Source organism: Paralichthys olivaceus, chromosome 22, assembly GCF_024713975.1.
Source record: "Paralichthys olivaceus isolate ysfri-2021 chromosome 22, ASM2471397v2, whole genome shotgun sequence".
Lineage (NCBI taxonomy): Eukaryota > Metazoa > Chordata > Actinopteri > Pleuronectiformes > Paralichthyidae > Paralichthys > Paralichthys olivaceus.
The window spans coordinates 15,055,240-15,067,488 of record NC_091114.1 but is presented as its reverse complement, the minus strand read 5'-3'; the positions used below and the strand labels follow the sequence as shown (position 1 = coordinate 15,067,488).

The following is a 12,249-nucleotide window of genomic DNA, read 5'->3' as shown; positions in this document are numbered from 1 at the left end:
CACGGTGAACTGAGACGTGACGAAGTCGTGGCCGGAGTGCAAATATTTTGAACACGTCATTGGATTTAAAGTAGGCCACCAGTATTTAATCAGTTGTTTAGTTCCTTTGGCCTCTGGGGACAAATAAGGGGCGACACAGAAACTAAATGAAAAGAAATACATTTAAAAATCAGAAAGTTAAATAATGATGATTTACAAATCTCATGATCACAGAAAGTTTCAAAGGCTTTTTAAATTTTAAATGAAATTTCTAATGAAAGTGAAATTAAAATACAGCCGTGAAGTGGATTTAAAAATATTTCACACATCGATGTTAAACACAGGAAGAGAAGCTGATTTAGAAAGATTTTTATTCATATCATTTTATTATTCACAGTCCTCGTTTATAAAGTGATGGAGGAAGAAGTGCTCAGATCATTTACTGAAAGAAAAAGAACTTGTACAATATCGTTTACCAGTAAAGAGTCCTGTGTTCAAATTACCATTTGAGTAAAAATACACAAGTATCATCTGCAAAAAAAGATAATTATAAAATTCACATTATTAGATTGTTCATCCTGGTGTTTTTAATTATTGCAGTAGGTCGAGGCAGATCAAACGGGCTTGTGAAGAATATTCTATAATTTACATTTGGTCATTTTACCTCTTGGGTTTCTTTATTACGAATATTAAATTCTATAAACTTGTTTTTTTTGTGTAAAATCTTATTACTGTTAGATTTATTTAAATATAGTGAATATTTCCAGCTGAAATGTAGTGGAGTAGAAGTATAAAGTACAGTAAGAACGACATGAGAGTGAATTTAGCGAGTGTTTGTTAATTTCTGCCTCAGTGAATAAAGAGTGTAGATTAATAACAGTTGGAGAAATTATAATTGATTTGGCTTCATTCTGAAGAATCAAAAGAAGAAATGAAACTCGTGTGTTTGAGAAGCTGCAGGAAACATTCATGTGCTTCTCTGCAGACAAATCTGCCCCCTGGTGTTCAACCTACTGAACTAAAGCAGAGAGATCTGGTAGGAATGTAAAGTTTGCACTGCAACACGTTTTACACAGAAATACACTTTTATAAGTTTGTTAAAAGAAAAAGTTTTTTAATCTCTCCTCATTGAGTCGACTGTGGTGTCGGGTGTTGTTCTTCATTCTTCCAAATCTGACTTTATAAAACCTTCCTGGAAGAAGTTATATAACTTGCTAAAGCATTATATATACAGTATACACTACAGTTTGTGTTTATGTATGGAGACATGTCACAGTCTTTATGCTGAGCTAAGCTGAACTGGCTTTTAATATTTAAATCTGGACACGTAAGAGACGTCCCAACAAACTATCCACGGAATTTAAAAAAAATCAGTGAATCATTTAAAATTACATCCAGATGTTAAACCAGAATTCACAGTCAACCAACAACATCTGCCAGAATGTAAGTGTTACTTAAGTGCACGTGTCGTGAAAATGAACCGCGGATATAACCTGCAGTGTATTTTCTGTCACTCTGTGGCGTTTACTGGTGTGATGACCAGCGGCCCGTCGTTCTTCCCCGATTTATTGGTGCAGGGGCTGAAGAACGGGAGGATGCATTCGGTGAAATGGTCACTGAAAGTGTAAATGTGGATTTTAGCATCAACGTTGTAGAACGACACCTGCACGGAGAAAGAGAGAGAGAGAGAGAGAGAGAGAGAGAGAGAGAGGATGTTCATGTTGAGTTTGAGCAGAAACTACTGTTATGATAAGTTTTACAGAAACATTTTCCCATAATGCACCTGTCCTTTCTCAAAGTCCACGAACACGCCGATCTTATGAGGCCTGAGGGTCAGGCAGACGTCCGTGGAGGGTTCAGTGCGAAAGGCGTATTTGTTCCTGTGGAGAGAAAGTAAAGAAAAAGGAAATCAGTGTATTTCCAAAACCATATTTAATCCTATGTTCTGTAAAATTACAATAATGTTTAAACGATTTACATTGTTTTCAACATCACTCCATTTCCTGTTTTATTTTGTCAGTTCTAACACTTCCTGTCTTTTTTTACAACAGCACACCTGTGACCTGATCAGCTTCCTGCCCCTGCATTTCCCTCCAGTAAACCCCTACAGTCAGCCCCAGCCTTGTTTTCCTCGTGCACGTGTTCTTCTTCTTCTTCTTCTTCATGTGTGACCTTCTCTAGTGTTTCTGGACTCACGACTCGTGCACGACAAACCGAACTGTGAGTAAATATTCCACCACGTGTCTCATCCTTCGCCCTCCGGTGTGTTCTCGGGTAAATGATCAGCGGCCGATGGAGACTCACTTGTTCCTGAGGCTGAGGAACCAGTATCCGTTCACCGGGGTCACGTCGATCTTCCCCTTCCTGTTGATGGATTGTCTGGCCACGCCCAGATCCCAGTCCGTCTTCCCGCCCACCTCCACCTGCTCGCATCATATTTACATTTACATCATCAAACATGTCATTTAGGCGGATTTGAAATTCCTGTTCAAGAGAAGTGAGACCACTGTGACCTTTGACCTTTGACAACCCAGATCTAACCAGTTCACCTGTGAGTGTAGATGAACATTTGTACCAAATTTAAATAAATTCCTCGAAGGCGTCCACAAGATATCGTGTTCAAATGAAATGGTGTGGACAGACAACCCGAGAACATGATTCCTCCGGCCACTAGGTGTCGCCAGAGCAGAGGCTTGAAAACAAATATTTTTACCTGCACAATAATTCATGAACCAGATATTCCTGCTTTTATTTTTGCGGTAAAAAAACCGGGTGATTCTCTGTGTTTACTAACTCATACTTGGAGGTGGAGCTGATCTCACCTCCCAGTAGTGTCTCCCGGAGGAAATGGCCTCGCTCCCCAGGATGCAGACGACTCTGTCGAACCTCTCCGGGTTGTCAGGGAGCGGCTGGTGTCGGTCTCCACACCGCACCTGCAGAGCGACGACTTGGTCAAAACCTCACTTTCGTAGAAAGCGACACACACGATGACGCAGCAGATCAAACGGACGGATCCGAGGATTATCTCAGTTAAATATCTTCCTTGAAATCAAGCTCACAAGTTTCAAACTCAACCAAAGTCAACTCCGTGTGGTTAATTATCACGTGTTGTTAAAGATCTAACGGGCGTCTCACACTCTTCATGTCGTCCGTCAGAATCAGGCGTGGGTGCGCCGTGCTGCAGTCCAGAGTTACGTCCACTGTGTTGAAGAGAAATGTGAGAAGATTCAAAAAAAGTTCTGTCACTGTGACGTGAGTTCAGTTTGTGAGAATGTAACTCACCTGCGTACTCCTGAACCCTCTTCATTCCTGCAGACAACGTTTCAAACGTTAGTAAAAACGATCTGAAGATAACGTCCGTAGATTAACAGCATTGATTGATTTAAGGTGGAATTAGAGTCAGGTGTGTATAATTAGTTTAAGGTGGGATATAGTGTGTATCAGTGATGGGTGACAGATATCCTGGAGATTTCATGACACTCACGTGGCTGCGTTCGGACTGGACTGGGCTCCAGCACTACGGCGGGAAAACCTGGAGAGGAGCGAGAAGAAGTGGATCGAATCAAAACTGTTTAAAGTCCAGGATGAAAAATATAAATACTTTGACGTTAAGTACTTTTTCAATCAATCATCTTGTATAGAACCTTTCAAAGTAAAGTTCAGTGCTTGAGTTAAAGGTTTCTACACATTTACTGCTTTAGATTGAAACCTGAGGTTCATTACCTCAGATCTCTGGTTGGAATCCGTCCCTGTGTTTCACTCACTGACCTTTTTCTGCGACGTTCCTCAGCTCAACCTGGAACTTCTCCACCAGAGTGACCAGCGACCTGTAGACCGTCCCTGTCCCCAGGTCAGAGGTCACCGACACTCCGGACCAGTCTTTGGTGGGAGGGGGACTGGAGAGACCGTTGAACGTCTGAGGAAGCAGGTGGAAATAAGTAACAACTCAGATCATCTCCCGGCGGTTCCTCAGGTTTTTATCTGTTTATCATCGGATTCAAAAGTTAAGATTCTCACCGACCTTGACGCAGTGGTTGTGGTCGTCTGACTGGGCGAGCTTGGCGAGGGCGCTCTCTCTCCTCCGCAGCTCCTGGACCTCCAGCTCCAGTTGTCTTATCATGGCGTCGGCCTGGTGCTCAGCCGCCCTCCGGCTCATCTCCATCACCTCCATCAGCTCTGCCTGCGAGCGCTCGATGGCCAACACCAGGGTGGAGAAGAGGGAAACGCTGCCGGCCGTCTCTCGCTCCACCGCCACCTGGGTAAAATCAAACGAGTGAGATGTTTTTTCTTTTTATACACAAGCTTATTTTAGCTGCTTTAAAAGTTCTTTACAAGGTTTAACCATCGAAACAGATGGAACTATTCAATATCAATTGATTCTGGATCAGATTTACAGTTTCAGAAATGCATGAGTGTGTGAACTGATACAAAACGTTGGTTAAAACCCCAAAGTTGATGAAATCCCATCAAAGTTTTTCAGTAAAGTCCCTTGAACATTGAAAATAGACTCGAAAATATACGTAAAACCCTGAATATTTGGTCAAACTTCTCGAAAGTTCGAAGTAAAGGTTACATTCGGAATAACTGGCAACAGGAAAAAACACTGAAACAAAAATTAACTTGTAAATTAAAAACTGAAAACAGATTTGAAAAGAAATGCAGACGCCTGAATGTTTGAAATAGAGCATTTAATAGACTCACAATATTTTCAGAGTTCAGAGGAGCAACATGAAATCAGAGACTAGAGATTAAAGAAAAGATGATGAACGAAAACAGGAAGAGGTTTTACAGGTTTTATTACACAACTGTGGTATTTACTGTGTGTGTGCGTGTGTGTGCGTGCATGTGTGCGTGTGTGTGTGAGTGTGTGAGACTTACCTCCAGTTCACTCACTGACCTTCTGATCTCCTCAATCTTCCTGATTCTCTCTTTGATCATTTCCTGGATCTCCTGCACAGACACACTGAGCTGCGACTGCACACACACACACACACACACACACACACACACACACACACACACACACACACTTCATTATTATTATCTTATTAATATTTATTATTTATATATGATGACAATTCGGAGCCTTTTTGACAAAAGTAAATGAATTAATTGCAAGCAAGAGTCCAGAGACAATACTAACACTATAAATCCAGAAGTGTTTTTACCCCCCCCCCCCGTTCTCTTACCCTAGTTTCTGTCCACTCGTCCTCCACAGACACCGTGTCGTGACCCTGATGCTGCTCGGCCTCACAGTCGGGACAGATGCACACTCGGTCTGTCCGACAGTAAACCTGCAGAGGGGGGGGGGGGGGGGTTGCACCGTCAACGCTTAATCTCAACTTAAAGTCCAGATCAACAAATATTAAAGGTTTGTTCAAGCAACATCAGAGAGAGGCGCAGGGTTCGGACAGCTGTACCATGAGGCCCCTGTGGTGGATCTCACAGACAGCGAGGCTCTGGCTGCTCGCCGCCCCGCTCATGGTGAAGCGTCTGCGGCTGCTGGGTTGGCACGGCTGCGGGGGGGGCAGAGGGGGTCCGGAGCCTCGCTTGAGGGCGGAGATCGGACTGTCGTTCGGCACCGAAGAGGCCAGCAGCTGTGGGCTGGGGTCGTTCTCTGAGGGAGACGGGGATAGAGAGGAGGTTCTCATGTGACTCAGCATCTTAAGTTTGATGAACACGTTGTCTCTCGAGGTCACTGAACTCAGCTGTCAGTCAAGACACCTGTTTATACATCGTCAAACAACTCATTAAAACTTGAATATTCATCAAACTACCTCAAACTGCATGTATTTGTTGTGTACTTCAAGTAGTTCGGCCCGTACTGCAGCCAGCCACCAGGGGGCAATCAAGATCCTTAGGCTTCACTTTTAAAGGAGCTGTCATCACGCTCGTCTTCGTATAGTGTGTGTGTGTGTGTGTGTGTGTGTGTACAAAATAACTCAACAAAGCATAGAAGCACTTTCACCAAACTTCTTGAGAATAAAATTCGGGAATTTATCTCCACATGATCGACTGATTGGTTAAAGGTCAAAGGTCAAAGTTGACAAAAACACATTTTCCAATGTAAAACCACAAATACCTTTAAGACAATCTAAAGCTGAAATAAATTTTAAAAAAAACACACAACCTCTAACTTATATCAGTGGAATGGCAGAAGTGGGTTAGAATCAAATGCCTGCAGCGCTACATGACGTTCTTATGACCTTCCTCTGTTCTGCGTGTTACACAAACGCAGAACACGTGTTCAAATCTGCGTGTGCCGGGGGAAGATTGCTGCTGTGCCACATATCTGTGTGAGGTCTGTCGTGTATCCCTGCAGCTGACAGGAGATCATCTGTCAGAGCTGCTGAGGTATTCAGCACGGAGAGCTCACCCCCCCCCTCCCCCGAAGGCACCACCTGTTCACCTGGTTACACTGTTGTTTAAAGATTGTTCTTGTTTCAGTGTCTCTTGTCTTAAAAGATCCTTTTAAAAGAATTAAATGTATTGTGAGTGTAAACGAACGTTAACGTCCATGTAAACATATCTGACGGACTGACTCGAGACAAGACAATGTCAAATTTTGTCTCCATAGACTGATGTGGTCTCATGTCTCTGTCTTACCCAGGGACTGAGTCTCATACGTCAGCGTCTCCGGTGACTTTGGCAGTGCTCCAGGAAACTTCTTCTTCAGTTCATCAAATAAATAATCAGGTATGTTTCCTCTGTCTCCTCTCTTCCTCTCCATCCCCGCTCCTCCCATCACTCCTCCTCCTCCTCCTCCTCCGCCCCTCATGCATCTGAACTGCTCGGTGATCTCCCGCAGCGTCCGGTTGATCTGCAGGTCCGGTCGCTTCGGGAAGGTTTTCTTACACAGAGGACACTGGCAAACCTGGAGGAGGAAGAGCAGAGGAAGAGGAGAAGGAGACTTCATGTTTTAATATCATTATAAGTTGTATTTTGCTATTTCCTTTACTCCTTCTTCAAGGTTTTTAAGAAATTTCCAGCTAATAATGTTTGGGAGAAAACTAATGGTGACTGTGACTCACATCCGCACTGATACACCGCAGGCCAATGACGATATCGAGTGTTATAATGCAAACAGTGCTCACGAGAGAGACAAAGAAAAAGAAATGAACGAAAGAGAGAAAGAAACAAAGTCAGAAGGGAAACAAGGTGACGCAGAGCGGGAAGGAAGGAAGGAAAATAAAAAAGATGGAGACACACCTTGCATCCATCCCAGTATCTGCTGATGCAGGCCATGCAGAAGCTGTGGCCGCACGGCGTGGACGAAGGGTTGTTGAACACATCGAGGCAGATGGAGCACTGGAACTGCTCGTCGGACAGAAAACTGCCACATAAAGACATCCTGCAGAGAGAGACAGTCCGCACGGGCTCAGCGTTTACAGGCGCATCGCTCGGTTTCTCGTACAGCAGCTGAATTGATATCGGTCCCTCGTACTTATTACTTTTCCTCATAATCCTGCTCACAAAAAACAAACAACCAAACCGACGTACAGGGCTGAAAACTTAACCTCCTTGACAGAGGAAATAAATGAAGACACACATATCTCTGCTGCGTTTTTGAATCAGATTAGAAAAGTCAGAAGATCTGAGGAATGAAGAGAACAGAGATTGTGTCGTGGATAATCACGCACGCTTTTAAGTGCAGTCGTACACCCCGAGGCCTTTGTCCTCTGAAAGTGTCTTTAAACCGAAATGCTCCTGAACGTTTTATTTTCTGTCCTTGATTTGTTTTATTCTTGTTTCCTAAAACTATCAAAGTGTGTTAAAGGTACTTTATGAATCGAAGTCAATATTATAATAATTCCTTCACTGCAATTATTCTAATAAATGATTAAACAATCTTCTGTAAGAACAAAAATACACTTGGCTCAGATGACGTATAAGAACTTGGTTTTAATAAGTAGCTACGTATTCATACATAGATTTACTACCTGATATTTTAAGATTCAAGAAAGTTTGTCTTGTCTTTGTCTTCAAGACATTACGAAGAATAGAATATGTTTTAAAAGCAAAGTTCAAATATATAAAATCACTGTTGTATTAAAAACTAATGTTAAAAAGAAAGAAATATTTCCACACGTCGTCTTTTTGTCGAGACGCAAGAATTAAAAAAAAACATTTTCTGTCTTCTCTGTCACGCTCTTCTCACGTGTGTGTTCGTGTAACTTGATATATTTGCGTTTTTAAACAGTTCGTTGGACAAAATAAGATGTTGAGATTCTTAAACCTTAAATATAAAATAAGGTAAAGCTGTTACCTGTGCAGGTGATGATGATGATGATGATGATGATGATGATGATGATGATGATCGTCGCTGGTGTTTCACTTTTTTAAGGTGAATCCAAAAAAGCTCCAGAGACGTAAATTCTTCTCAATATTGTGTCTTGATCTTTAGACTCAAACTCTCACTTATGAAGTGTGTCTGCCTCTCCGGCTGTAGCATATAAAGGTGTGTCTGTCTGTGTGTGTGTGTGTGTGTGTGTGTGTGTGTGTGTGTGAGTGTGTGAGTGTGTGAGTTGTCATTTTCCATTAAAAAGTCACTCCACGCCCACTCACCTGTCTCACGGTTTGTCAGGTCAGGGCTGCAGGACTGGTTAAGATGGAGGAATGACACACACACACACACACACACACACACACACACACACACACACACACACACACACACACACACACACACACACACACACACACACACACACACAAAGTAGGTCAAAGGGCCATGGCTCCAAATCTGCAACCTACTAAATATTTCTTAAAAACTTCCAAACGACGTTGTTTCCATTTTGTGTTCAACTTTCACAAAAGAACAAATCAAGTTTTCTTGAGCGGCGACAAGAAGTGAGTCAGCTGAGACTTTATCTGAAATGAGGAACACTCATCGTGTTCCTCATTTCACACGTTTATGAGTCACAAAGATATTTTTCATCATTTAAGAACAACACATTGTATTAAAGCTGCATTGATCAATATCAATATGTTTATTAATAAGTGTCCTCGGTTGATTCATCACAACCGGCAGTTTAAGGACAATAACAACTGAAGTGTTCTCCTTGTCTCCTCCACCATCTGTGAAATGTGTGTTACGCCACCTGCCCTTGTTTCAGAGCTCCGTGCTCGTTGTGTGCGTTTTTGTGTGTCTATTGTGTTCACGAGTTTGCGTCCTGCCTCCTTTTTCGCGTTTCTAATTCCTTCCGACCGGCGAAGCGCTACGGCCAGAACGAGATAAGCAGAGCTCTCAGACATCGTGTTCCCAAACAGGATGTTGTTCCAAAACATCTTCAACCAACGATTTCCTCAGTTGTGGACGTTTAGTTTTCGGTCGAGTTGACCTGTTGGCAACCGACATCGCAAAAAAGTATATTTCATTTGCAGCCGCTTGTCGACATCACGTCACATCTCTCACACTCGTCCATCATTCAAAATGTAGATTCTCTTCTCGTGGTTAATTTCCAGAATACAGTGTCGTCTGGTCATCGTGGTACTTTTGACGACACTCATCTTGCGGCAGTTTGATAAAACAGAAAATAAATACATCAGTGCTTTTTATCTAATGGCTCGTCAGGGTGACGGTAATTCAGATACCTCGAATGCAAATTAAATCCACAGCGATATTGTCGTGATTAAAAACAGTATTTGTCTTTGTCGCGTCAAACGACAGTCATTTGCAGAACTCTGCGTTATCTCCTGGTCGGCAGCACCAGTCGTGTTTGTTCCTCTTGTACGTTCTGCAACGTCACTTCAGTGCGTCTGATGAAAACGGAACCTGAGGCTGCTGACACACGACCTCTGGTGCAAGAACCGTCTCTGCGTTGTACGATGCACGATGTTTCTGTGCGAAACACTGGAATTAATATAAATATAAGAATATACTAAACAACAATAGCTAAGAACAAAACACTGAGATATTTACACACAATGCTCAGTGTATTTGTGACACTCGCTGTGTACTCAGGGACATTTTAACACACTTTTCCTCTGTGTCATGGAGGTTAAGATAAAAAATGTGCTGGTCATTTGTTTGTGTGTCTCACCTCAGTCCAAGAACGAGAAGTTACCATGTTTCCTCCCCTCTCTCCTCCTCTCTCCTCCTCTCTTCGCAGGTATAAGACGGTCGTCTTCAGTGTCTGCAGCCTCGGTTCCACCATGAAGACGTTGGCTTTGTCCGTGCTTCTTTTTGCCGCGATGGCTCTGACCGGAGCTGATGGTGAGTTCCAGTCCCGAAGCTTTAAGTTTGTCGCAGACTCACCGCGATGCCATGCAATGCTCCTGTCTATCTTTTCTATTTCCCGTTCAGCAACGAGACACGAGGATTGTCCCGCCTCTTGGACGAGGATCCACGGCCGCTGTTTCCTCTACGTTCCAGCTCAGACGAACTGGGCTACGGCTGAGGTAATCAGATCTGCGATAAAGCTTTTATTTTGTTCTGTAACTTTTACCTTAATTTTCTACCGCAAATCTCTCCACTGCAGAAAAACTGCCAGTCCATGAATGCAAACCTCGCGACCGTGCACGGCTGGAACGAGCTTCGCAGGATTCAGATTTTCATCACGAAGGCCTCGCGTGGGCTCGGAAGGACGTGGCTCGGAGGACCTGTCTGCCAAAGTGTACTTAGTTACATCACACAGTCATTCCAATGTTATTTACTCACATATGTATTTATCCGTACAGTGTTTAATTGTTTTCTGTCGCTCAGGAGGGCCTTTCGTTGTGGTGCGACGGGACAAGTTTAAATTACAGGCACTGTGGTAGTTTGAACTATCATTGGAATCAGAACTGTATGTTCACCTACAACGGAGGTAAATCACAGTATTTCTAATAAACGCCTCATGTAGAAATAATAAACTGCAGTTTCATTCTAAATGAAGTATTCTTAGTTTTCAAATATTTGTTATTATTTATGCGAATGATTTTACAGTGTGTTTTGAGAATGCTTCGTCAATTTAGTTTATCGCAATTAGCGTGGTGATGATAGCAGCGAGACGTTAGCCTGTAGCTGCGTGTAGTGTTGTTTACTCTGCTTCACAGGATAAATCATAGAGTGTGAATAAAGATGGACGATGCTCTTTTGCTGTCCTCCTCCGACAGACGCCGAAGCTCAGTTTTATATTTTCTCCTTGGGGTCGACAGAGAAACGTGTAGCGGCTGCTCCTCCCGAGTTTTCCTCTGCGTGTTTTACGACAGAAAGTTCGAACTTCAAGTTGTACTTGTTATTTTTTTCCTGCACCTGCAGCCATGGCGACAGAAAGCAAGCACAATACGTGAAAAAGATGAAGAAGAAAAACGTGCAGTGGTCACTTCTTCTAAATTGGACCCGACATTTATTTGGAACCGGTGGTTATTTATCAAAATATACACCTGCACCCGGCGTTTAAAGGGGACCCTGCGGTTAATTAAAACCCGGCTATTATTTGGTATCAGTTTATTAAGAACAGACGAAAATGACAAACTATTTTTGAGAAAAATGTATTTGATGCAAACTTTGATTTTTATGTTTGCTCTGCTAACATGAATGAGGCAGGGTTTATGACCTATGCTGCAGCCAGCCACCAGAGGGCGATAGAGATATTTTAGCTTCCCTTTGGGAGTTGTCACGTCGTCCATCTTTAATTAGGATCTATGGAAGAAATTCCTGTTGTGTTTTGTTGCTTTCAGTGACGTCTTTTTTCTCTTACAGGCCGCAAGTGCTGGGATGACGAGATGTGCACCAACAAATACTCGTCTGTCTGTGCCAAAGACATCTAATCACACACAGACACACAGACACACACTGCTTTGTGTTTGCTTTTTGCTTTTTGCCGTCTCATTTTACTTCTTTATCTCTTTACAATTTGTAAATTTGAGGAACTCAGTGACCAGACGCTGTGATGTGTCTTCAGATCTCTAAGTAAGAGGAACCTGAATGGATGCTTGGAACTCGCCCTTGTACCGGAGCGGGAGCCGCTTTTCATCATGAGAAAAATAAATTAAAAAAGCCTCCAACAATGAAACAAGCTGTCGTGTGCGTCTGTGTTCAATCTGCTGTGGTTCGAGAGAACAGCTGGTTTTATACAAATAAACAGTATCTAAGTGTCAGGGGTCGTTGAAATGGAAATTCCTGTTCAGCATTAACTGTTTGGATATTACACTAGACTGCATGTTCGGTTTCTATTTTGTACCTGCAACCTGTATTCTCTCTCTGACCAGCAGGGGGTGACTCCACTGGTTGTTTCTATAGAAGTCTATGAGAACTACTTCTCACTTTATGACGTCAGAAAACAT

At 42.7% G+C, this 12,249-nt stretch overlaps 2 protein-coding genes across 4 annotated transcripts; one reads left to right on the top strand and one right to left on the bottom strand.

Annotated features, from left to right (window-relative positions):
- Positions 1–346: 346 nt before the first annotated feature.
- On the bottom strand, positions 347–8,406 carry LOC109642934 (E3 ubiquitin-protein ligase TRIM39). The gene is made up of 15 exons (XM_069518344.1): positions 8,246–8,406; positions 7,189–7,330; positions 6,586–6,853; positions 5,400–5,596; positions 5,169–5,273; positions 4,858–4,953; positions 4,001–4,234; positions 3,748–3,895; positions 3,464–3,511; positions 3,262–3,288; positions 3,115–3,179; positions 2,802–2,912; positions 2,284–2,402; positions 1,763–1,859; positions 347–1,642 (listed from the first exon to the last, which is right to left on the bottom strand). Exons 2-15 carry the CDS (start codon positions 7,327–7,329, stop codon positions 1,490–1,492), a joined length of 1,809 nt encoding a protein of 602 aa, XP_069374445.1. The 5' UTR covers position 7,330; positions 8,246–8,406; the 3' UTR covers positions 347–1,489.
- On the top strand, positions 2,149–11,978 carry LOC109645031 (type-2 ice-structuring protein-like). Of its 3 annotated transcripts, none has more exons than XM_069518346.1 (7): positions 2,149–2,199; positions 6,590–6,675; positions 10,092–10,195; positions 10,286–10,380; positions 10,461–10,595; positions 10,685–10,787; positions 11,666–11,978. In XM_069518346.1, exons 3-7 carry the CDS (start codon positions 10,135–10,137, stop codon positions 11,731–11,733), a joined length of 462 nt encoding a protein of 153 aa, XP_069374447.1. In that variant the 5' UTR covers positions 2,149–2,199; positions 6,590–6,675; positions 10,092–10,134; the 3' UTR covers positions 11,734–11,978. The 3 variants fall into 3 exon arrangements, with proteins under 3 accessions (XP_069374447.1, XP_069374448.1, XP_069374446.1); XM_069518347.1 differs by lacking the exon at positions 2,149–2,199 and adding an exon at positions 4,192–4,238; XM_069518345.1 differs by lacking the exon at positions 2,149–2,199 and adding an exon at positions 4,201–4,252.
- Positions 11,979–12,249: the final 271 nt, after the last annotated feature.

Coding starts and splice junctions, on each gene's coding strand:
- LOC109645031 (XM_069518346.1), top strand. CDS start 10,135: ATGAAGACGTTGGCTTTGTCCGTGCTTCTTTTTGCCGCGATGGCTCTG. Junction 10,381..10,460: donor CGAACTGGGCTACGGCTGAG/GTAATCAGATCT, acceptor TCTCCACTGCAG/AAAAACTGCCAGTCCATGAA. Junction 10,788..11,665: donor TATGTTCACCTACAACGGAG/GTAAATCACAGT, acceptor TTTCTCTTACAG/GCCGCAAGTGCTGGGATGAC.
- LOC109642934 (XM_069518344.1), bottom strand. CDS start 7,329: ATGTCTTTATGTGGCAGTTTTCTGTCCGACGAGCAGTTCCAGTGCTCC. Junction 3,289..3,463: donor TCCAGTCCGAACGCAGCCAC/GTGAGTGTCATG, acceptor CGTTGTCTGCAG/GAATGAAGAGGGTTCAGGAG. Junction 2,403..2,801: donor CCGGGAGACACTACTGGGAG/GTGAGATCAGCT, acceptor TGATGCGAGCAG/GTGGAGGTGGGCGGGAAGAC.